At 48.9% G+C, this 22,364-nt stretch overlaps 8 protein-coding genes across 8 annotated transcripts; 3 read left to right on the top strand and 5 right to left on the bottom strand.

The window, feature by feature from the left end:
* Nucleotides 1-36: 36 nt before the first annotated feature.
* Nucleotides 37-2,856, top strand: UA08_07092 (Ribosome-releasing factor 2, mitochondrial; the record flags this gene model as incomplete). The annotated part of the gene is made up of 1 exon (XM_020261996.1): nucleotides 37-2,856. One exon carries the CDS (start codon nucleotides 37-39, stop codon nucleotides 2,854-2,856), a length of 2,820 nt encoding a protein of 939 aa, XP_020117651.1.
* Nucleotides 2,857-3,040: 184 nt separating this feature from the next.
* On the bottom strand, nucleotides 3,041-4,475 carry UA08_07091 (hypothetical protein; the record flags this gene model as incomplete). Its single annotated transcript, XM_020261995.1, has 4 exons — nucleotides 3,041-3,427; nucleotides 3,507-4,184; nucleotides 4,264-4,332; nucleotides 4,434-4,475. 4 exons carry the CDS (start codon nucleotides 4,473-4,475, stop codon nucleotides 3,041-3,043), a joined length of 1,176 nt encoding a protein of 391 aa, XP_020117650.1.
* Nucleotides 4,476-5,056: 581 nt separating this feature from the next.
* UA08_07090 (hypothetical protein) lies at nucleotides 5,057-6,426 on the bottom strand (the record flags this gene model as incomplete). Its single annotated transcript, XM_020261994.1, has 4 exons — nucleotides 5,057-5,374; nucleotides 5,437-5,652; nucleotides 5,711-6,023; nucleotides 6,242-6,426. 4 exons carry the CDS (start codon nucleotides 6,424-6,426, stop codon nucleotides 5,057-5,059), a joined length of 1,032 nt encoding a protein of 343 aa, XP_020117649.1.
* A 1,112-nt stretch (nucleotides 6,427-7,538) lies between these two features.
* Nucleotides 7,539-9,649, top strand: UA08_07089 (hypothetical protein; the record flags this gene model as incomplete). The annotated part of the gene is made up of 4 exons (XM_020261993.1): nucleotides 7,539-8,310; nucleotides 8,364-8,747; nucleotides 8,804-8,878; nucleotides 8,937-9,649. 4 exons carry the CDS (start codon nucleotides 7,539-7,541, stop codon nucleotides 9,647-9,649), a joined length of 1,944 nt encoding a protein of 647 aa, XP_020117648.1.
* Nucleotides 9,650-10,094: 445 nt separating this feature from the next.
* On the bottom strand, nucleotides 10,095-11,916 carry UA08_07088 (hypothetical protein; the record flags this gene model as incomplete). Its single annotated transcript, XM_020261991.1, has 3 exons — nucleotides 10,095-11,645; nucleotides 11,708-11,833; nucleotides 11,893-11,916. 3 exons carry the CDS (start codon nucleotides 11,914-11,916, stop codon nucleotides 10,095-10,097), a joined length of 1,701 nt encoding a protein of 566 aa, XP_020117797.1.
* Nucleotides 11,917-12,867: 951 nt separating this feature from the next.
* UA08_07087 (hypothetical protein) lies at nucleotides 12,868-16,804 on the top strand (the record flags this gene model as incomplete). The annotated part of the gene is made up of 3 exons (XM_020261990.1): nucleotides 12,868-13,313; nucleotides 13,384-16,052; nucleotides 16,104-16,804. 3 exons carry the CDS (start codon nucleotides 12,868-12,870, stop codon nucleotides 16,802-16,804), a joined length of 3,816 nt encoding a protein of 1,271 aa, XP_020117798.1.
* A 597-nt stretch (nucleotides 16,805-17,401) lies between these two features.
* Nucleotides 17,402-20,204, bottom strand: UA08_07086 (hypothetical protein; the record flags this gene model as incomplete). Its single annotated transcript, XM_020261989.1, has 10 exons — nucleotides 17,402-18,179; nucleotides 18,242-18,480; nucleotides 18,543-18,831; nucleotides 18,928-19,143; nucleotides 19,209-19,288; nucleotides 19,370-19,516; nucleotides 19,572-19,679; nucleotides 19,753-19,937; nucleotides 20,013-20,105; nucleotides 20,186-20,204. 10 exons carry the CDS (start codon nucleotides 20,202-20,204, stop codon nucleotides 17,402-17,404), a joined length of 2,154 nt encoding a protein of 717 aa, XP_020117807.1.
* Nucleotides 20,205-21,086: 882 nt separating this feature from the next.
* UA08_07085 (putative xyloglucan-specific endo-beta-1,4-glucanase A) lies at nucleotides 21,087-21,967 on the bottom strand (the record flags this gene model as incomplete). The annotated part of the gene is made up of 2 exons (XM_020261988.1): nucleotides 21,087-21,498; nucleotides 21,621-21,967. 2 exons carry the CDS (start codon nucleotides 21,965-21,967, stop codon nucleotides 21,087-21,089), a joined length of 759 nt encoding a protein of 252 aa, XP_020117808.1.
* Nucleotides 21,968-22,364: the final 397 nt, after the last annotated feature.

Genomic DNA, 22,364 nt, shown 5'->3' with positions numbered 1-22,364 from the left:
ACATGGTTATTTCCACTGAGTTGCATCGAAATTGAAATGGTGGTGGCCCCTTTGCTCGACTGGGTGATTCGACCCATCCCCAGGCTGTCCAGAACGAATCCTCGCAAATATGCATCAAGCAACATAGTATCGTACAATAGACCTGTCCAGTCTCACTTGAGATGTCAGAATTACCGCGAATGGAGCTCGACGTCAGCATTGGGGGACACTGCAGCTGATCTTGAGAAAACGCGAAACATCGGTATCATTGCGCATATCGATGCAGGAAAGACGACTACGACTGAGCGCATGCTCTATTATAGCGGCTTTACGCGGCGAATAGGCGATGTAGATGAGGGATCTACAGTTACCGACTTTCTTCCTGCTGAACGAGCTCGCGGGATTACGATACAGTCTGCTGCTATCACTTTCCATTGGCCACCGCCCACCGCTCAAGAGGCCTCTAAGAGCCCCAGTGTGCAGGAGCTAGATGCCCAAAATTTACCAAGGTCCAGAGCTTCTCACACGGTCAATCTAATTGACACTCCGGGTCATGCAGACTTTACGTTTGAGGTCCTGCGATCCTTACGGATCCTTGATGGGGCCGTCACCATCTTAGATGGAGTGGCTGGTGTCGAAGCTCAGACGGAGAAAGTATGGCACCAGGCTAGTGTATATCAAATCCCCAGAATTGTCTACGTCAACAAACTCGATCGAGATGGCGCTGCGTTCGGTAGAACAGTGCGCGAGGTAGGCTCCAGGCTGCAAGGCTGGCCCGCAGTCTGTCAGATCCCGTGGTTCGAAGGCGGCAACGGGCGGTTTACTGGAATTGCAGACGTTGTTACGCTCCAAGGACTGCTGTGGAAAGAAGGTGGTGATGGAAAGTCTGTCAAGGTATTCGATTTAGCGAATCTGGAGAATGAAGACAAAAGTCTCGCCGAGGAGTTAAAGCGCGCTCGGATAGCTCTAATCGAATTGCTCAGTGAACACGATGAGGACATGGTGGAGAAGTTCTTTGACTATGAAGAAGATCATTTGGCAGTACCGCCCATGGATATAATTAGGAGTCTTCGGAAATGTTTGCTCGGTTCTGCAGCTCAAAGGATCATACCGGTATTCGCTGGTTCAAGTTTCCGCAACATGGGTGTGCAGCCCTTGCTTGATGCAGTCAACAACCTTCTTCCAGGACCGTCTGAATCATCTGATCCAGAGATTACTCTGGGCAATACTAAAGGGAGACTAGGCAGTCTACTGAATGGAGAGCTGAGTTTGCAACAAAGTCCGAAAGCAACTACTACTACTCCAAAGTCTACGCAAAAGAAGAAATTGGCTGTTGTGCCTGCCTTGGTAGAGCCTCAAAATTTGGCCGCTAGTCTGGAAAGCTGTGCATTAGCTTTCAAGGTTGTCAGCGATCCCAAGCGTGGAGTTCTCGTTTACGTCCGTGTTTATTCTGGTTCTCTTAACAGAGGTTGTAATCTATACAACACGAATCTTCATGTTACAGAACGAGTACCTCGCCTCTTCAAGATGTACGCCAATGACGCCGTGGAAGTTGAATCTATACATGCGGGTCATATTGGAGTCGTGGTTGGGTTGAAATATGCTCGCACTGGAGATACCTTAATAACAACCATGGGGAACAAGGCCACGCCTCCGGAGCCTCTGAATACCTTACAGCTGCGTCCTATCGACGTACCCCCGCCTGTGTTTTTCGCAAGTATTGAACCACACAGTCTTAGTGAGGAGAAGAACATGCAAGATGCCCTGGCATTGTTATTGCGAGAAGACCCTAGCCTACATGTGACAGTCGATGAGGACTCTGGACAAACGCTTCTGAGCGGCATGGGGGAACTGCATTTGGAAATTGCACGAGACCGATTGGTCAATGACTTCAAAGCTAAAGCTTCCATGGGCCGGATTGAGATTGGCTATCGAGAATGCCCTCTGAGCCAGTCTAGTCCTGTGACCAAGATTTTTGACAAAGAGATTGCCGGGCGAAAAGGCAAGGCAGGATGCACGGCGGTCGTGGAGCCATTTGACCCAGAGCTAGAGGTCGCTGAGGGTGTCTCCGAGGCCCAAGACGTCATTTTCGACGACACGATAGAAGGAAATAGGATTATTATCTGCGCCCCGGGCATCAACGTCGTGAGGGACAGGAAAGGGAAAGAGGAAAGTTCAGCCCTACCACCGCAGGTTGACGTGAACTCCTTCCGCACGTCACTATTTAATGGCGCTTTATCGGCCCTTGCACGAGGCCCGCAGTTTACCTTCCCAATGCACAGCACAAAAGTGACGCTAATATGCAATGTTGCCGAGCATCTATTCGGCTCTGAAAGCAGCGCTTCGGCATTGTCAGCATCTGCGCGACTCGCAACGCAAGGTGCCTTACGAGGCTTAGTCGCAACTTCACAAAGCAACAACAATAGTAGTACTGGCAGCGGTACCGCCGTGATGGAGCCAGTCATGAACGTGATCATAAGCGTTGACGAAGGTAGTCTTGGTGCTGTGGTGCACGATATCTCTTCAGCACGTGGTGGGCATATAGTGTCTCTCGACGAAGAAATGCCAATCACAGCCTCTATCGGGAACCAAAATAACAGTCCGGAGGCGGATCAACCACCCATCGACATTAATAAAATATACGCTCCACCTGACCCTTTCGAGACACCTAGTGTCGCTGGTGGTTTGCCCATTCAGGCATCTGCAAACCAGCCTCGAACGATCACGGCAAAAGTACCTCTTAAAGAAATGGTCGGATATTTGAAACATTTGCGCAGTTTGAGTGCTGGAAGGGGCACTTTTGTGATGAATGTTGATCGGTTTGAGAGAATGTCTACACCGAGACAGAAAGCGGTTTTGTCAGAGCTGAATAGGTAAAATGTCAGTAACCTCGAAAGAAGGTTGATGATCTGTAAAATGAAAGCCATCCTCATATATACCTTTGTACACTACGGACGGAACATAGATATTCATCATCATAGTCATCATCAGGGACTAAAAATATATGGATTGCTCTTCTAGTAGGGTTAGGTGGGTATCGCTGTGGGACACTTATACATTATTACCAGTCATCCTCACCCCAATCCTCCTTCTCCTTCGTCGATGAAGTAGAAGTCGAAGTATTCGGGCCAACGCCAGTGCTAACAGGGGTCGCCGAGCTAACTCTAGACGATGGAACAGCGGCTGTTGATGACGGGGTGGATTTCATCGTGGCAGTACCAATGGCACCAGATTGCCTTTTTTGGCGAACACTTTGCTCTCCAGCCGCTGAAAAGTCGTCCCAGAAATCTTGTCGTTCCGGCTGATAACGCCGCTGCTGATCACCAAATGTATCGCCCTCGACAAATCGGTTGAATCGCTCAGCCGCATCTCGCGCTCCGGTTTGAAAGTTTTGACCTAGCTGTGAGGCTTGTAAGCGGGCCTGTGCTGCGAAGTCCGACTCAGCGAGCTGTGTGTTTGTGAGGCGTTAGCGGTGTATTTTATATGTATGAAAGACGCGATAAAAGAGAAGAAGAAAAAAAACCCACCGATTTAGCAGTAGGTTGAATGTATGCATCATTCACATTCTTGGCTCCCTTTCCCACTGCCGATGTGAACCAGCCAAATCCCTTAGATAAAGCCGCGACAGGGTCACTTTGGAAATCATTGAGACCGGGTACGGCGCTCTCTTGTCGAGGAGCCCTAGACACCGTCACTCCGCCACCAAATCCACCATATTTTCCGCCTTGAGAAGGAGCTAGATCATCTCGACGGGCAGAATTCTCATTTCCCAACTTCGCAAAATACGCTTCATTGCGTTCTTTCCGGGTTGCCCCAACCGCGGGAGATGCTCGACCCCCCTGTAGCGGCGTGCTCGAGCTCGACGCACTTTCAGCTGGTGAAGGCTGTTTCTTCTTTCTCTCTCTAGGTACATATTCGGTGCCCTCAATCTTTGCCGTAAGCCTGTCTTTGTATTCTTCCCCGACTTCGCTATCGTATCTCTCCTTTATCGTAGAATCGTCGAACGTCCGACCCTCCGAGATGACAATCGTGTGCTCGTCGTAGAAACTTTTCCAGGTATCGTTGCCCCCCTTGTCCATCCTCTGTATTTCGGCATTCTTAAAGGCATCCATAGTGATAGACCGGACGAATGAAACGTGTACTCCGAGCCCGCGATGGGTGCCTGCACAGTTTAAGCAGATGAAGATTCCGAATTTCGGCGATGCCTGTCAGTGGTAAAGCAATCGTTAGAACAAAAATTCTTCAACCACCCTCCAAGCAGCAGCAGTGAGCTTGCTTGCTTACCCATTGCGGGGAAGGCGCTCCGCAGTCACAACAGCGATCGTTTCCATTCGTCTTTGAGATTTGGAGAAGCTAGAAGAAAAAGCCATATCAAGAGATAGTTAGCAAGGGCAACGTCCATTGCATTTGTATTGCAGCAAAATAGGATGATTTTCGCAGGTGCACATCCGTACCTTGGCCCTTGTCTCGGGATCTACTTCCCACATTTTCGACATTTTGGGCAGAACGAACGTAATCCCCAGCAATTCCCAAATTTTTAAATCCCACTAGCACTTCCGTGTGCACATTCCTGTTTCCGAAGATGGTCTCGGGAGTTGGTGTAGTGCTATATTGGCTAAGAATGATTAATAGTCGCTGGGATCCAAGATTGCATTAGTGGTGAGTATTGGACTTGCCGTCGTCTCACCCTGGCCCGTGCGCCCAATCTCCGAGGGCAGTAGGCTCTACCAGAGGTTTACATTCATTCATAGGAATACGCATATTAGCAAGTGTCAACGGCATTGGAGCCAGATTCGTTGATAAAATACAAGAGAATGAAAATGGTAAATGGAACGGAATAGTTTCTCGGCCCATAAAGGACTTGACCTGTTTCAAAGATAGATGTCTGGCCACAGGCTGCAACGTATCAAACACGCAGACACACAAAAAGACCAGCATACCCCTCCACTTCTAAGACATGTAAAACCGCCAATCCTCTTTTTATTGCGCAATGAGATGGCTTATCATAAAAGGAATGGCCGTCACAAGCCTCACACACATCCCCTGTTCAATAATAAAATAAAATATACCTCTTTTCTTAAGCGGCAGCTTCAGGGGTCTCCGCGGCCGCAGGCTCAGCAGCCGCCTGCCCATTGCCTTCCCCTGGGATGATATCTTCCTTGCCAGGGCTGTCGATAGCGACTTTAACGGCGATTTCACGTCCTTCAATTTCCTTTCCGTTCATCTCTTGGACGGCTTTCTCCTGGAGAGCTTCGGAGCCTAGAGTGACAAAGCCAAATCCACGACCCTTACGAGGTTCATTACGGGCCTGGAGCTTCTTGATCATGAAGCGAGGAATTGGACGAAGAGCAATCTTGGCAGACTGGGGCTCGTAGTCCTTGAAAAGTTCCTTAAGCTGTAGGGCTTTGCGTTAGTAGTGATATTTCACGCCCCTATTCAAAATCAGGGTCAACGTACCTTCTCCTCATTGAGGTCATAAGGAAGGTTGGCAACCATGACCTTGGTCTTGGAGGGGATACCATCTTCGGGGGGTCCACGTTGTTTCTGGACACGGGGAGCATGAGTCTTAGTCTCTTTAGCAGCGGACTCGTTCTCAGTAGCGGCTTCGGTTAAAGGAACGGCTTGACCAGGAACGTTGGTTGGCACAGCGGCTTCCGGTTCGCCATTCTCCTTCTGCAGTTACGTTGTTAGATATGATTCTTGCTTCCAGCAAAATGATGTCCAAACATACAGGCTCGGTGCGAGGACGACCACCGCGGGCAAAACGGCCACCACGACCCCGGCCACGTCCACGTCCACGAGTGGAGCCCCTCTTGCGGCCCTCACCACCACTAGCACCTTCACCGCCACTCACTGCACCTTCCTTAGCTTCAGCAGCAGGTTCAGGCTTGCGAGCAACTTGCACAGACACCTTGCGCTCGAGGATTTCTTTGCCGGAGAGCTGCTGAATAGCATCCTGGGCCTCGTGGGCAGTGGCAAGGTCAACAAAGGCATAGCCAACTGGGCGGTTAGTACGGGGGTTCACAGGAATCGCAACGCTCTCACTAGTAAGAGGGAAGAGAATGATTAGTTATACGCTTTTTGAGATGATATGTAAACATGCAGGCGAAGGGGATGGTGATTTATATTTCGTCACAGTGTGGTCATGACTGTGAGACAAGCCTGATCCTCCTTCTCCTCGCGCAAGCGGCCAAATCATGATAGCAGTATGGGCAACAAGGAGCATGTCTTGTGAGGAGGGATAGCCCATCGGGATACTTACATGGTGTAGCTGTTGAAAAACTCCTTGAGTTGCCCCTCAGTGGTCGCATATGCGAGATTCCCAATATACAACCGACGACCCTCATCGGCACTGGCAGCAGCGGCCTCGACCTGCGCAGAGTCGTTGGTGCCGTTGAGGGTAGTGTTGGCCAGGGCGTCGGCGAGATTGTCTGCGGCAGTAGACATATTTAGGCTGAGGACACGGGGTCGTTGATTTTGGACACGAAGTAGAACAGACCGATGTGTGGGGGGAGGACTCAGGTAGCGTGAGGCTGCCTTTTGGGTGGGAGGATTGACTTGAGGGGAAAGGAAAAGGGTAGCTAAGTGCCCTAGATCGGAGGTTGAGGTTCGAGGTTGAGAAAGCGAAGAAACAGTTTCGATGTGTCTTGTAGAGGAAGGCGCCCGTTGGAGAAAGGAGAAGGGGTGCGAAAAGGGCAGCAGCAACCCGGGCCGCGCTAAACCCTGCTGGGCCGTTGCCGCCTTGCCGCCTTGCTGCCTGGGAGCTCTGTGTTTGGCCTGAGGTTTGCGTTACCCGCTGGCTCAGCCCAATCTGAACCACACACCGTTGTCCTTCCTTTTGTTTACACACGAGTACGTGAAACTGCCAGAATGCCAAAAGCTTACACTGTCCGACCAACACCAGAGAAGCCACAGGGCAAGGAGCAAATCATCCCCAGTTTCTGGAAATATCCCACGGGCCTCTGTGCTTCATCCCCACGCTACGGTATACTATCTAGGTACTTCGTCATCGCAGCATTAAGCTGTCCCTGGCGTTGAGATGCATCTGGAGTGGGCACATAGTACAGAATAATCCATTAATCATTTATAGGCAATGCACAGTGACATGTCTTGGTAGACCAGATTCCTTTGATGGGTAAATATGGAATGTACAGATCACTCCATATAGAGGATGTCAATGAGAGAGTTACTGTGGTGTTCGTAGTACAGTGACTGTTTTGAGTTATTTGTCAGGTGTGACGATGACGCAGCGGTTCCAAGTTAATCATTGCGCTAACCAGATAAAGTTAGCACTGGTCAACTTGCTTAGTTAACTATTCATTCAGTCCAGGATTGTCCATGACTAAGCCCGTACGCCAGTCTCATTGGCTGGCGCTGAACCAAGGGTCAGTGGCCGCCCGCCTTTGCCTCCGCGCTTTTAGTGCCGCATCTAGGGAACCTTAAAGTTTTCGGCAGTATTAGTATGGCTGGCTTCCCGGTTCTGGCATTCCACCAAGTTTTACTGTCCACTCTCTTCTGTTGGTCTTCTCGGCTCTCCTCAGCAGGCTCACTGTCCTATCATGGATCGAATGGAGCGTGTCGAGGATACCGCGGACAATGGGGTTAGTGCTAGCCTGCAGCCTCCTTCGCAGGAGGCCTTTCCTGGCCTACCCCAAGACATAGATTACCAACCACCAGCAACGAGATCCCCCCGATTGAGACGTCGATCTCGACAGCCCAGTATAAGGCTACGTCGCCTATCCTCTGCTTCGAGCATTCATCCGCAAGATGACACTAGTGCGTCCGAGCCAGCCGCGCAAGGAACCCCGCAACCAGCAGAACAGCAGAGCGCTATCCATGCTAGGAACGATGCCGAAGACTCATGGCAAGCGAACAGGCGCCGCAGCAACTCAGAACCGCGTCCCGGTCGTTGGTCTGGACCGCCGTTGGTCGTATCGCCTGGCATGCAGACGTCATCGCAGCATCCCATGTCCCCTGTGACGGAGGAGACAGGGAGGCCATCAATGGATTTGTATAATGTCGAGCGCTTTGCGGCACTGAACTCCATTTCGCCCGCCGCGACCGCGACCGCTGAAAGGCCTCAAGATGGAGAAGAAGGATTGTCTGCGCGGGGACAGGAACATGAACATACACAAGAACAAGAACAACCGTCGAATCTAGCATCACCAGATAGAGCGAGTGGCCCGGGAATGCTACGACGAGCCAGCAATGCGGCCCTTTCAGCTTTCGGTCGCAACCGCGCTTCCACTTTGGCTGCCCCGATTTCTGCACAACGCCATCTTGCCGCGGATGAATATGACTCACGGATAGTTGATCTGTTGGACGTAATTGGTAAGCCAGCTCTGCTGTACGCTCCGTTGTTCAGGTACCTAACGGCAGTGCAGACCCGGAAGTATCGACGCTATCTACTCTCACTAATGTTCAGAACTCCCTTTTCGTTCCTGACTTGGGCGGTTTATTAAATCGCACACCCACGTATAATCTAACACGACGGCCGAGTAAGGTCCCGGAAAGCCATGAGCTTACTAAAACGACAACAGAGCCAGTTGCGACAGTGGCGCCACCTCTCCAACGGCCCCAGCTCGTGAGCTCTATAAGCTCGATGATAGAAGATGAACCCTTCGCCATCTTACCCGATGGAGCGACTTTAGAAGGCTGGTCAAAGCAGGATATAGAGGAATTGAACGACCATGTTCGGCATATGCTTCATTCCCGTCGGTCGAAATTCAAACGGGCTATGAAAGGGTTTGGGCAGTATATCTCGAAACGTAAGTGAAAGGATACACCACAGGGTACTGCGAACTCCGGAAGCTAATGAAAACAGCACTCGGGTTCCTGGTAACTTTATATGCAACTTTAATCACCCTTTTTGGACTCGCTTGGGTTCTCTTTTTGATTGGTACGTGTTGAAACTCTGAAATCAGCTCCGAAATACCCACGGTCTAATCTATTCTCAGGTTGGATTAACGTTGGGGGCCGGCAATCTTATATAATTAATGTTATCGATAACGTGCTAGTGGCTCTTTTTGCCGTTATGGGAGATGGTTTGGCTCCGTTTAGAGCTGTCGACACCTATCATATGATATACATCGCTCACTACCATCATTTGACATGGCGACTTCGTAAGAAGCGCACGCTGCCAGACCTCCACGACGAGAACGATTTACCCTCACACCGAGAAGAAGATTGCCCTGACGTTGAGCGCGCCGATGATAAGAAAGCACCCATGGAATTCTCCATCCTCACCCCGCTCCAACAAAAACGACTCGAGCACCATCAGCGCAAATTCTCCAAATCGCACACATTCTACAAACCTCACGAAACCGCCACCCACCACGCCTTCCCGTTGCGAATGCTCGTTGCCATTGTGGTCATTCTAGACTGCCACTCTCTTCTCCAGATCTCACTGGGCGCTTGTACATGGGGCATTAGCTACCACGTCCGCCCCTTTGCATTAACGACAGTCATTCTGTGTTGCTCCATCACCTGTAATATCACAGGTGGCGTGCTGATTATGATCGGCGACCGGATTAGTCGCAAAAAGGACGTCATAGAGCGAATGTCCATCCAGGGTCTGACCGGGGAAGCCATGAAGAAGATGGAGAAGCGAAAGAAGGAAGAGGAGCTCAGAAAGTCTGAGTCCCTTATTGAGCCTTATCCCGATACGTGACAAGAGGACAATGAAATCATGACTTGGAGTTATGGGACTAGATCTATTTTAGATTTCTGGACTATCAATGACATTGTTTTTGTGTCCTATTTGGTCTTATTTTGTTTGCTATATATATGTTGAGACTCCTTAGTCTTTTAAATGATACCCATTCACAACTATCAAAGTCTCTTTCTCTTCTTCAATTTATTCTTACCGTTATAGCGAATACATCTTGAAGATCAGATACATAACTGCTGACTTCTAGAATGCTTTCCGGCCTCCCTTTTTTTTTTCCTACGACGAACACACGAAGCGAATTAGTGCAATTTCTTGTCCTGACATGAGCACGTAAATATAGATTTATGACAGCAATAAATTCGTTAATAGGCATAAGTCGTAATGTTCTGAAAGCCAAAAAAAAAAGTTCCCATCAAAATAAATAGCGAACTACGTAATCCAAATTTCAACCAACATCCTCATCATTTGGCATTTGTGTGTTTTCATTCGGATCTGCTGATGATGTATTTCCCTCGGTCTGTTGCAATACCGGGGTTGCATCAGGACTACTGATGGCAGCTGCAGTATATTCTGCAGCATTCCTTCTTGTCTTCGCGCCTTGCTTGAGCTTTTCCCATCTCTCACGGTACCTGCCTAGGACAGACTTGAGTTTCTCGTTTTCGCGGACAACCATGTTCTTTTCCTTCTCAGAGCGCTGGATGATATCTTCAAGTTCCTTGATGCGTTTCTCGTGATTGTCGAACGTCGATGGAGTATTATTGCTTATAATGGGATGTGGTGTGGGAATTGCCGAGGATGCAGTTGGCGATGAAGAATTGTATTGCTGGTGATGCATTGCTTTCAGAGACTGCTGGAGAGCCATAGAGGATGATTGAGCATTCACCTCCCACATGTGAAGGCGTTTGGAAAGTTGATCGGATAATTGTCTTAATGCGTCATTTTCCATGCGCAATTCTTCCAGCGTTTTGCTACCTTTGTCAGAACCACCACGCGCCAACCTTGACCGGCTTCCTGTCAGACTCTGCCGCATCTCTGGTGAAGCCGGCGTCTCTCTTGCATCTACAAAATCTTCATCGCCGCCGTCATCCATACTGCCACGTCTGGCTTCTTTCTCTGCACGAGACAGGATGCCAGCATAGGAAACAGTTCCACCTGTGGTTGGTACTACATAGAAGGATTCCGTGCCATTGCTAGGCATCCCCCCATTGGCATCGCGGACCGCTCTTAAAGCAGCACGCGAAAACAAATTATTGATGTCCGGCTCGGCAGATGCGCTAGAACGTTGTGAAACTGCATGATTTCGGTCGATCTTGGTTTCAGCAGAGGACTTCTGTCGAGCAGGATCAGAAGCATCAGTGCCTAGAGGAAGCCCAGCAAATGCCAAGGGGGCAGATAATTTGGAAATAAGACCCTCGAATGTCGAATAAAATCGTTGAAAAGTCTCGTCAGTTCCAGAGACGAGCCCTCGTTTCCGTTCTAGTTCGTGAGTATCGGCTGGAACGATCTGACGTGATGTAATCTCAGTCGGGCTGATGGAGGGGGAGGACCATGGCTGTCTAGGTGCGTGCGAGGTTTTGCCAGCTCGTTCTCGCAACCTTCCCTCACTTGTCTTGGCTCGAGATGGAGAATCTGTTAATTGGCCACCAGCAGGTTGAGCTGAGAGTGTCGGAGAAACGGGAGAAGCTCGGCGCGGGTAGGAAGGGATCCCACGAGCAGACGCAAGGTTGCTGGCAATCGATGAGGTGTCTCTTTGCAACTGTCGATTATGCCCTGGAAGCCTCGGTGGCTGTTGTAGGAGATCGTTTGCCGGCCCAGATGCTAAAGGTGTACTCTTGGAAGGGCCAGAGGCGTCAAGGTGGTCCCTGGCATTAGATTGTGCAGGAGATGTTGTTGGTGGCTCGGAGCTTGGAATGCTGGCAGGGTGTTCATGCTGAGAGCGTAGGAGGGTAGCAAGCCTTTTATGCTCTTCTTCGAGCAGTTTCAAAGTTCGTAGAGCCTATATAAACACTCGATCGATCAGTTTCAATGTCACGGTTCGGTGAAGAAATCCAAACATACGTAAGCATCCAAGCAATGCTGCGATGCAGTCGCAAATTCCCCTGCCGCCAAGTCATGTTCCTCACTCGCTGCGACTGGATTCGACTTTCGAGTCTCTAACATAGCATTCCGCGCATGAGTGTGCGCCTAGTGATTCCATCGAGTTAGCGGCGAGCCCAGAACGCGAGGACTTGGGTCGGTCATACCAGCGTCAGAGGAACGCTCTCCATCACAAGAAAAGGTCATAGAAATGACCTCGCTAGCCGTGATATCGCCGTGCTAATTAGTCCTGCGCAGAGATGACTTAAATAGTTGACGCGGGGAGTTTCAGCAACGTCACTGCGGGAACGGGAGAGCTAGATAGGCGCATGAGAAGAACAAAGGAAGCTGTATATGCTGTTTGTGGACAATGCCTGGCATGTAGGGCCTTGTTACAAACTTGAACAAGGAGACTTGTCAGGTTGTTGGCACAAGGCAGGCAGCTAGACATGTGACTGCTGATTGATTCCTCAGGCGTCCCTCCGTAGGTGGCCAGCCAGCAGCAGACGTTCGCTGGCCAATCACGTTGCTCGATGGTCCGTCTCCCGCATCTTCCCCCCCCTAATGCCTAGTCGTTGGTTGCTCTTTCCATGTCCAGCCGTCACATCGATCTGTCCTTCTTGTCCGCCTGGGAATTGCTTCCATTTTGCATCTCCGCAGATCTAGAATACTGCTCTGGCTCCTTGGGGTGTGTTGTTTTCATCCACAGCCCACAGTTGATTTCAAGGCTAACTATCAGGCACTAGACTCAGCCGTAAGCCAACTAACTAGAAGCAGCCCAGGCCCCGACGCTGTCGTCACCCCCGTTGTGGTCGAGTCCACCTTCCGACGTCGCTGAATTCGCCTGCCTAGCCCATCCAGTTTCAAATCATCAATTTCGTATTCCCTCGATACGAAATACGAGAACCACTGATACCTCGTATAAGTTCGAATTCCCACGCGATCCAGCTCGGCGGGGAAAATGCTGCTTCAGCAACGTCGATACTAAAGCTCCTGACTACAAGCCGATAAGCGAAACCGTGCCATAATCATCGACTTTCTGATATCGCTACATGGAGGCTGCATACCATTGCTGGCCAACTTCTTGATTTCCGGTACTGCGTCCTACACCCAGGACAGCACCCGTATATCTTGCAGCGGTCATGGACGGCACGCAGGATTCGACACCGCTGCAACCCCCTTCAGGAGGTCTCAAGAAGGCGTTCTCACGACAAAACCGAAGTCGTGTAACTCAAGGCCAGGACTTGGAAAGTAATGCAAGCTCCGGTCGGAGCAATGGCCGTTCCTCAGTGGACTCAACTCCGGAGAAGCGCCCAACAACTAGCGGAGAGCCAGGAGTGGAAGACTCTTCTAGTCGTTTATCAAAACTGATCAACAATCGAAGGAAAAAGAAGCAGACCGTGGATGACAAGAGGCCGAGTTCTGTTGCGTCTGCTGACTCCGCACTTGACCCTAGTATGAACGGTACCCTGTCGATGCGAAATGGATATTCCGTTTCGGTGTCGTCCTCTGCAAATGGCAGTACCAATGAACTAGATCAATCAGCCGGCATGGTTAATCTACTGACCGATGACTCTGAACCAGACCAGTGAGCTTTGGCATTGTTATCTTGTTAATTGTTACGGATTCAGGAACTGACGAGTCCGTTACATGTCTAGTACACCTCCCCTTCTCTCGCACGACTCTCATTCTGGGTATCTCACCGCCTCTTCGCCATTGGTTAGGACCACAACAGTAGGCGAGGAAAACGATGAGCTCAAAGAGACTTCGTCAATACAATCCTCATCACCCTCAAGACGACATAGCATATCTGCCCCGGAAGCGTCATTAGGCTATTTAGGCGTAACATCAACAATATCAGGCCCTGACTCGGAGAGTGTAAAGAAAAGGGCCGTCTCCCCTGCAAGACGACTAAAAGATGCTTTCAAGCCGTCCCAAAACAAAAAAAGCCCTAGTGTTAGTCCGGACCGGGAATCAGCACCATCGGTGGGAAGTCAAAGAAAGAGGGGCCACAGTCTGCTTGGAGGTTCAAGCCGTAGAAGCAGTCTCTCTGACAAACGATCTACGAAAAGATCAGCGAGTCCGCCGCCTCCTCTACCAATATCCATTTCCACGGATTTCGTCGACTCGAGTAAATCCCAGGTAACTGACACAGCGAATGATGTCGGAATACCTTCCCCCTCGGCAACAGATGACTCAAAAGTAACAGTAACTCCACCAACGCCGACTAATCTAGCAGGAGAATTTTCAACCCGTTTGACAGAGTCGCCAGAAACGGTGAACCCTGCGCCGTCAGAGTTTCCTCCTGGCACGGTTGTTAGTCCATCGGGGAACATGATATCACATCGCCGGGTGCGTTCTGCAGGCGCTGTTTCTCATACTCCAAGCAAACTATCCCACATTACATCGTTGTCGCCCACGGTTGAGGAGCCCCGAGCCCCTAACTCACGTTCTCCCTCTGGCGCTCAAAGCGGATTTTTCTCTTCGGTCTTCTCGGCCGCTCAGAACGCCGCTTCCACCATAACGAACAGCCTTGGAGCTCAGAATAAAAACCGTATCACAAATCAATCAGTTGATGACGACAAAGTTCAGGCAGACACTGCTAATGATGCGGAAAATCAGGCAGAGGGCGCCACTCAGGAAAAGCAGAAAGAGCTCGCCATCGATACCCTTGGGAGTGGTGACTTGAATTTCAGCCATCTCGATATGGATTCTGCAGCAGGTGGAATTACCACAACAAAAGATGGCGTTGTTATCACCCAGCCAGAGCTAGCCCAAGAGCCGCGTACATCCAGCATCGCGGCAAGGAGAGATCAAATGTCTGCGCGTATTGAAGATTCGAGAGCAGCCAGAGCCGTTTCGATGGCTTATGAGAAAGACTTACCGTCAACCAATGTAGCTTCTGCATCCGATGAAGCAAGCGACACTAAGTTCAAATCTACCACGATACTATCAGAGATGAGTGGAGAACAAACGCCCCCTGGAGGAAGCATATTCGATGGAGACACCGGTGGTAGTATCAAACGTACTGGAAGTGTGCGTAGTCGGCTGGCCCGACGTCACCGTGGCTCTTCAGGTGCTACTGGATCAACAATCGGTGCTATTGGTCTCAGTGTAGGTTCACTAGCCATGCCTAACAATAACTCAAGTGTGCCACGCTTGACTGGTTTTGCTGTTGCAAGCAAAAAACGCAATCGTGACTACCATCAGCTTTTTAGAAGCGTTCCAGAGGATGATTTCTTGATCGAGGATTATAGCTGTGCATTGCAGCGAGACATCATCCTTGCTGGACGGATATACATTTCAGAGGGGCATATCTGTTTCTCTAGTAATATTCTTGGATGGGTGACAACACTCGTCATAAGCTTCGATGAGATCGTAGCAATTGAAAAAGAAAATACAGCCATGGTGATCCCGAACGCAATCGCTATTCAAACATTGCATGCCCGACATACATTCCGAAGCTTACTCAGTCGTGAAGCGACATACGATCTGATGGTCAATATCTGGAAGATCAACCACCCCTCCCTGAGAAGCTATCTCAACGGCATGCGAATTGACGATGGGCTTGGTGACAAGACGGAAAAGGCAAATGAAAGCGATATTGCCAGCGACGTGGCCGATGAGGATGAAATTTATGACGAGGATGAGGATAATGAAGGGGATAGCCTAATCGATGGCGGCGATGAGAGCATCATTGGAAGTGAATCTGTTGAACCTGTCAAACAGTTCAGCCGAGAGACAACCGGTTTGACCATGCACTCAACTGAGTCGGCCACAGCCATGTCAGCTGATACGAAATCAAATGATAAGGGGTTGTCTATCTCAGGAGAGGCCAATGACTTCCCTGGGCCAGCTACACACACGCCTACGGAGTACACTGACCCGTCAGGACGATATGAGAAAGTCGTGAAGGACGATACCATACCAGCCCCTCTAGGGAAGGTGTACACTATGGTATTTGGGCCGAACTCCGGGGCCTTTATGAGCAAGTTCTTAGTGGAGGATCAGAAGTCGATGGATTTACAATTCGAAGACGACAAAAAGGGACTGAATGACACTAATAAAACCCGCCAATACTCGTATATCAAACCACTAAATTCATCTATTGGCCCGAAGCAAACGAAATGTATCAGTACCGAAACACTTGATTTCCTCGACCTGGAGAAGGCCGTTCTTGTTACACTTACTACTCAAACACCTGATGTCCCCAGCGGCAACGTCTTCAGTGTTAAGACCAAGTACTTATTTACCTGGGCACCGAACAATCAAACTCGATTTTTCATGTCTTGCACGATTGAATGGACAGGCAAGAGTTGGCTTAAAGGTATGAATGACGGAAAATGATGGCTTCTGCTTTTACTAATAGGATGACTAGGACCTATCGAAAAAGGCGCCATCGATGGACAGAACGCTTTCGGGAATGATCTCGTTAGGGCTCTAAAGAGTGGTGTCAGTGCTCGCGTAGCCAGCGTCTCCAAAGGTGCTAAAACTCCCAAAGGTCGTCGGAAGAAGGGAGTAGCCAGTACTAGCAAGTCTGCGGCCGCGGCCGCTGCCGCGAGTGCCGCTCTCGATGCGAATAAACGGGATCAACAAAATTGGGGCATGTTTGAACCTATTCGCGGTCCCCTTAGCCCCATTGTGGGAATTCTCAAGCCTCTCTGGAGCGCGCATATGGCTCTTGGGATCATTGCATTCTTGGTATTCACGCTATATACGAAGGGGTTGACTACTACCACAACTGTTCCTCCAGATATGAACCTCGTGAGATTCACGACTCCGCAACGGCTGGTCGCATATGAGGAGATATGGAGAGCTGAGGAGAACGAACTTTGGAGGTGGCTGGAGGACAGGGCCGGGATGGAAGGTATCAGCTTCCCGACTGGTGATCAAAAACACGAGTCTGAGACACGTGCACGGAGACGAAGTCAGAAACGCCGTAACCAATCTCTAGCCTCGAAGATCATCGATGAACAAATTTCGCAGCGGGAGATGACTTATGCCATTCAGGTTGTTCGCGATCGTCTTGACAAACTTGAAGAGGTTGTCGGCGGTCAAAACTATGCCTCTGAACCGTGATTAGAGTAAAGTCACTCTAATCAATGTGAGACAAACCTAACACCCTACTTTCTTTTTCTCTATATTTTCTTCACTGTTCTGTTATTTCATGCTCTGTTTTGGTCAGTGACCGAGAGCATTGTCGTCTCCATATATTCTTCTCTTTTGTTAAATTATTTGTCTTTGTCTTTGTCTTTGGCATAAGGCGTTAGCATCGGTCAAGTTTATCGCGTGTTTCTTTTCTGGCAATGTGTTTTGACGCTGCGAAGTACTGCTTCTTGGCCTTTGTGCATTTAGATGTCCAGTGGAATAATGCGTTCCACCTTGCATTTACATACTTCGATAATTCTAGGAACAGAGGTTATTTGTATATCTCCGTTCCTATACTTCACTCTCTCTACTTGCATGGCGCGTCGATGGTTATTTTAACTTTTTTCTTTTACTTCTTTCCTCTTAATCTTTTCGGTTGTTTGATAGAATGACCATGTACAGGAATATGACTTTGTCGCAAGCAATAAAATAGCTGAAGATATTGATCCTAGTCGGTCCTAGCAACTTCCATGGGATTGGGAAATAAATCACTACCTAGGTACCTAATCGTTCATGACAACACCGGCTTCACGACACGTAAAATGTTGCATTTCCCCTGATATCCTGAGAACTGCTTCCGACCAGGACATCGAACGCGCCTGGTTCAACAACGTACTGCATGTTGACATTCCAAAGCCCTAGATCGCTAACGTTCAATGGGATCTGTACAGTCAGTGTTTCGCCGGGACCAAAAACAACCTTGTCAAATCCTTTTAACTGTCTGTTGGGCACGACCACAGAGGCATAACGGTCGACCACATACACCTGAATGACTTCAGTTGCGTTACGGGACCAATCCTCATTAGTTACGTCCACGCTGACGGTGATTGTGTCCGTGGACGTTGCGTTAGTTTTGTCCAGCTTCACGATCCCATAGTTGAACGTCGAATAGCTTTTCCCATAGCCAAACTCATACCACGGCAGAGGCGCACCGATAACATATTGATGCCCAAAAACAATCGTGCTGTTCTCGGTCACCCAACCAGAGTCTGTGATTGATCGGGCTGAATTGAGGTAGTCGTAATAGATGGGCAGGTCTCCCACCGAACGCGGAAAGCTGACTGAAAGCTTTCCCGACGGGTTATAGTCACCGAAGAGGACATCAGCCAGAGCGTTGCCGCCTTCTTCTGATGGGTAGAATTGTTGAAGCAGGGCAGCTGTTGAATTTGCGATCCATGTGTCTGTAACAGGCTTGCCGGAGGAGAAAACAACAACAGTTGGGACGCCAGTGTCTGCGATAGCCTTGACTAGTGGTCCCTGAGCGCCAACCATATTGAGGTTGTCTAAGTCAACATGTTCGCCAGTGCTTAAGTTCTTGGATGTTAATGAAGAAGAGCAAGAGAGAGCTGGAATGACTCGATCACTCACGTTGCATTGAGCCCTTCCCAGAGCTGTTTTTGATCTCTGGACCATGTGCCTACTACGACAACGGCTACATCTGATTTCTTCGCCGCTTCAATTGCTTCTTCGAATCCAGACTCGTCATTACTCCAGCGCTCGCAGCCTTGAGTGTAGTGGATAGTAGCTTTGTCTCCAACTGCTGCTTTAATCCCATCAAGAGGCGTGACTCCCCGCCACTGACTTTCGTACACAACGTAGTCTCCGTACTAGAGGGGCCAACGTCAGCTTAAACCAGGCCTTTCAAGGAAGCAGATCGACGTCTTCTTACGTTCATGTAGCCATGAGCCATTGGGCCGATTACCGCGATGCTTCCGCTCTTCTTCAACGGAAGGGTATTGTTATGATTCTCGAGGAGGACAATCGATTCACGGTCCAGATCCCTTGCAACCTGCAAATTTTCCGGCGTGTGAATGAGGTTACTCCATTGGTCCGGGGGAGCACCTGGATATGGATTTTCAAAAAGGCCCATCTCGAACTTGGCCCGTAGTAGTCTCGAGACTGCAGTATCAAGGGTGCTGTTGTTAAGTTTCCCTGATTCTACTAATGCCGGAATTGTCCTAAAGTTGCTAGCAAACACGAACAAGACGTATATGTCAGGAGGCTTGCTTGGGTAATCTAATGCTGCTGAAGAAGATGACGATGAGAATACTTACAATGACCCGCCACCCATTTCTACATCATTTCCAGCTGGAAGAGTAGCCAAGGTGATGTATTCAGAATCAATTGGTGAGTCCTGGCACATGTTAAACGCAGTGCATATTCTGTCAGTTGCACCAGCATCGCTGATGACCCAGTAATCGTATCCCCATTCGTCTCGAAGCATGGATGTAAGCGTATGGTAATCAGCTATGGCAGGGATACCGTCATAGCTAGTATCGAAGCTTAGTCTTTGCTTATTGCCCTGTTCTCTCAAGACTATGGATTTCAATCTCACCAGTGATAAGCACTCATAATACTCCACGCTCCTGCATCAATAATTGCTCGCTTGTAGGAGGGTTGCCATCTTTTTTTGCCCTATCAGCGAGGATTATTTTAGGCATAGGCGAGGGAAAATCAAACAAACATTGTTCTTAATTCTCTCTGTCCGCCACGAACCGGGCTCGTGTTCACTCCTTGCTCAGGGTTGCTGTAAGCCATGTAATGCTTAACTGTGGCGGAGACATTTTTGCTCTGCAGGCCTTTAATATAGTGGTAGGCAATTTCTCCTGCAAGAAACGGGTCTTCGGAATTTGTTTCTTCAACCTATGTACTTATTAGCTTGGGGACATGATGGTTGCTCCATATGGGTAACACATACTCGACCATAGCGCAATTCACGAGCTAGATCTGCAAGAGGAGCAAAAATCTGTGTTACGCCTAGGGCACGAGCTTCTTGGCCGATTACTTCGCCCATTTTTCGTACCAGCTATTAACACAGATATGTTAGCTGTCCCTCCACTGACTAGTCAAAATCGTGTTTGATGGTGATATAGTTTTACATCTCGATTCCATGATGATCCATAGCCAATGGGAGAGTTGAAAATGGTGGCATTCCCTATCAGGAACCCATGAATGCCTTCAGTCTGGACCAGCGCTGGAATTCCAAGGGTTGTGTTTTCGACTAAGTAATTTTGGCCGATCCGAATATTTGTAGCAAGCCATTCCCATGAGATTGGATAGCCAACTTTTCAAATGTTAGCCAATGCAGCCTCAAGGAGAATATGGGCCGGAGAAAGACGCTGCAGTAACGTCTCCATACCATAGAACATCCCCGCTTTCTCCTTCATGTTAGCCACGAGGCCGCTTGAATTCAATGCACCGGTGGTTTCGTTCATCCAATTGGTAATGTCGCCTTTATTTCCCGGTAGTCGAATCCAGTTAGTTCGTCACTATTGAGTTTTATTCTGTCTTATATATAGTGACGCGGCATACCTTGCATCAGCTGTGCCATTTTGTCCTGAATCGTCATTCTTCCCAGCAAATCCGCAACCCGCTGCTCAACTGGGAGCTCGGGGTTTTTGTACGGGGGCAATGTACTCGCCCATGCTGTACCCAACAGTAATAACCATGAAGAAATATGGGTAGGTATCATTGTAGAAGCGGCTTTTTTGCACTAAGATCTCGAAAATAACTCCCTAGCGACATACAGTTGGAACAACATGGCTGGACCCAGTCAATAAATAACGTGCGGTTCCGTGAACTAATAAACAAATAAACAACTCAGAAGCTAAGGGTAAATAGAGGTGTACTCGTGCAGTAGCGTAGATGATACAGAGATTCAATCCATCTGGAATCGGTAAAAGTCCGATCCCTCCCAACGACTTAGGGCTTTTCTCCCGTGACTTTCCCAAACGGGAAATTTTCCAATGTCGTGCATTCATATCCCAAAGCAAATGGAAGAATAAACGGCAGAGTAACATACGAACTTAGTTTGATTTAAGGTTTGAGGTGCGGTTTTTACACTGAACTATATGATGACATTGAGACACACTGCTACTTCAATCTCGCGCGGAGTATCGCTTGACTAGAGGTTCTTTCTGCAACTTAACACGTGCTTCCCCGAGATTGAGCTTACAGTAATAGGCAGTTTATCCGGCTAAATGAAAATCATACTTGTTTTATATTGCTTGTATCCACAAAAGTTCCGGCCGTTGCTAAAGCAATTCCGCGCATAGAGTCTGAATTTCCACCAATTATCATGAAACTGCGCATGCATGATAATATGCGGAGAATAAAGGAGGGGAAATAGTCCAAAAGAAAAAGAGGCAATAAGATATGACAAATGAATATGAGTGCTCCTAATACAAGAATACCCAAAGCGGCTCTACAATGATTAAGCACATGTGCACTCCAAGCTGACACTAAAGGCAGTGACATAGAGTTCCGCATCAGACCCCGTGAAAGGTTCAGTTCCAGCCTGAATAGATCGCAAGTATTGGCTTGAACTAAAGCCCTCGTACTCCTCGAGGTAGTCAAAGAAGTCAATCAAGTCACCGGAGAAACTAGTTTGCTCGCTAGAGGCCACGAAACTGTAGACAGTAGTATCTCCGTTTGGTCCGCTGTACAGCTCCCAGGTAACGCCTCCAATAGTAGGAGTGGCAATGGTAGAGCCGGTTGAAGATATGGGGCCAGCGCCTCCTAAGGCAGCAAGCCAGACCATAATTTCGTACTCGTAACTCCCATCGGCGCTGGAGCTGGTGAAGAGGTCATAAGCGACATCCGCTACGATGTCAGAGCCCGTGTAGCTATGTATCATGTGCTCAATTAGTTAAGGAAAAGAGAAGAAACTAAAGTATGGAAATGGCTTCATGAAATGGGGGGGGGGGGTACCTAGGTAGGAGAAAAAGGGGGAAATCAATGTTCATACCTCCAGTCCCATGTTGTAGGAATGTTTGCGATACCGCTCAATTCGGTAGCTTCGATAACGTATTCTGCGTTTGCGAAACTTTTGACGTCGTATGAGATTCCTTCCCATGACCAGGAAGTATACCAAGAGAGCGTGTTGCCGTCGAGAGAAACTATATTCGTGCATTGCGAACCGGATGTTGCTTCGGCTTCACCCCACAGATTATTGTATACGATGTAATTGCCATCTTCGGCCGTGTCCCATTGACCACAGAACTCAGCCCTCTTTGCCAAATGCTTCGCTGGAGTAGAAGTGGCAGCAGCGATGCCAAAAACACCGGCTAGGGTTATCGGTGTGAGGTACTTCATGATTCGAGAAGGACAAAAGGAGATGTAAAAATAGGAGACAAGATAGACTTCGACAAGCACAGATATTCTTCTTGATGAATTTAGAGAATGCAAATCATTAACTGGGCCAACGCGGCCTTATAAGACCTCGGCGATACCTATACGCACTCTATGATGCCTACCTGGCAGTGTTTAATTATTAGGGGAAAAGGGGGTCTGGCACTTTATTCGATGCGCCAAGCACGGCGAAAGCATCAATTCGAGGATAATACCCATGCCACAACATACTAGATAAAAATAGACCGAGGTGTTCTTACTGATTTTCCTCCAGTGAGACATGCTGAATTTTTGGTGTTTCAAGTAGATATATAGTAACTTGGAACGCTAAATTAAAGTAGATGCGATGAAACATCCGGCC

This window comes from Talaromyces atroroseus, assembly GCF_001907595.1.
Source record: "Talaromyces atroroseus strain IBT 11181 chromosome Unknown scaffold_10, whole genome shotgun sequence".
Lineage (NCBI taxonomy): Eukaryota > Fungi > Ascomycota > Eurotiomycetes > Eurotiales > Trichocomaceae > Talaromyces > Talaromyces atroroseus.
Note: the sequence above shows the minus strand (reverse complement) of the source record. Positions and strands in the feature narration are given on the sequence as shown.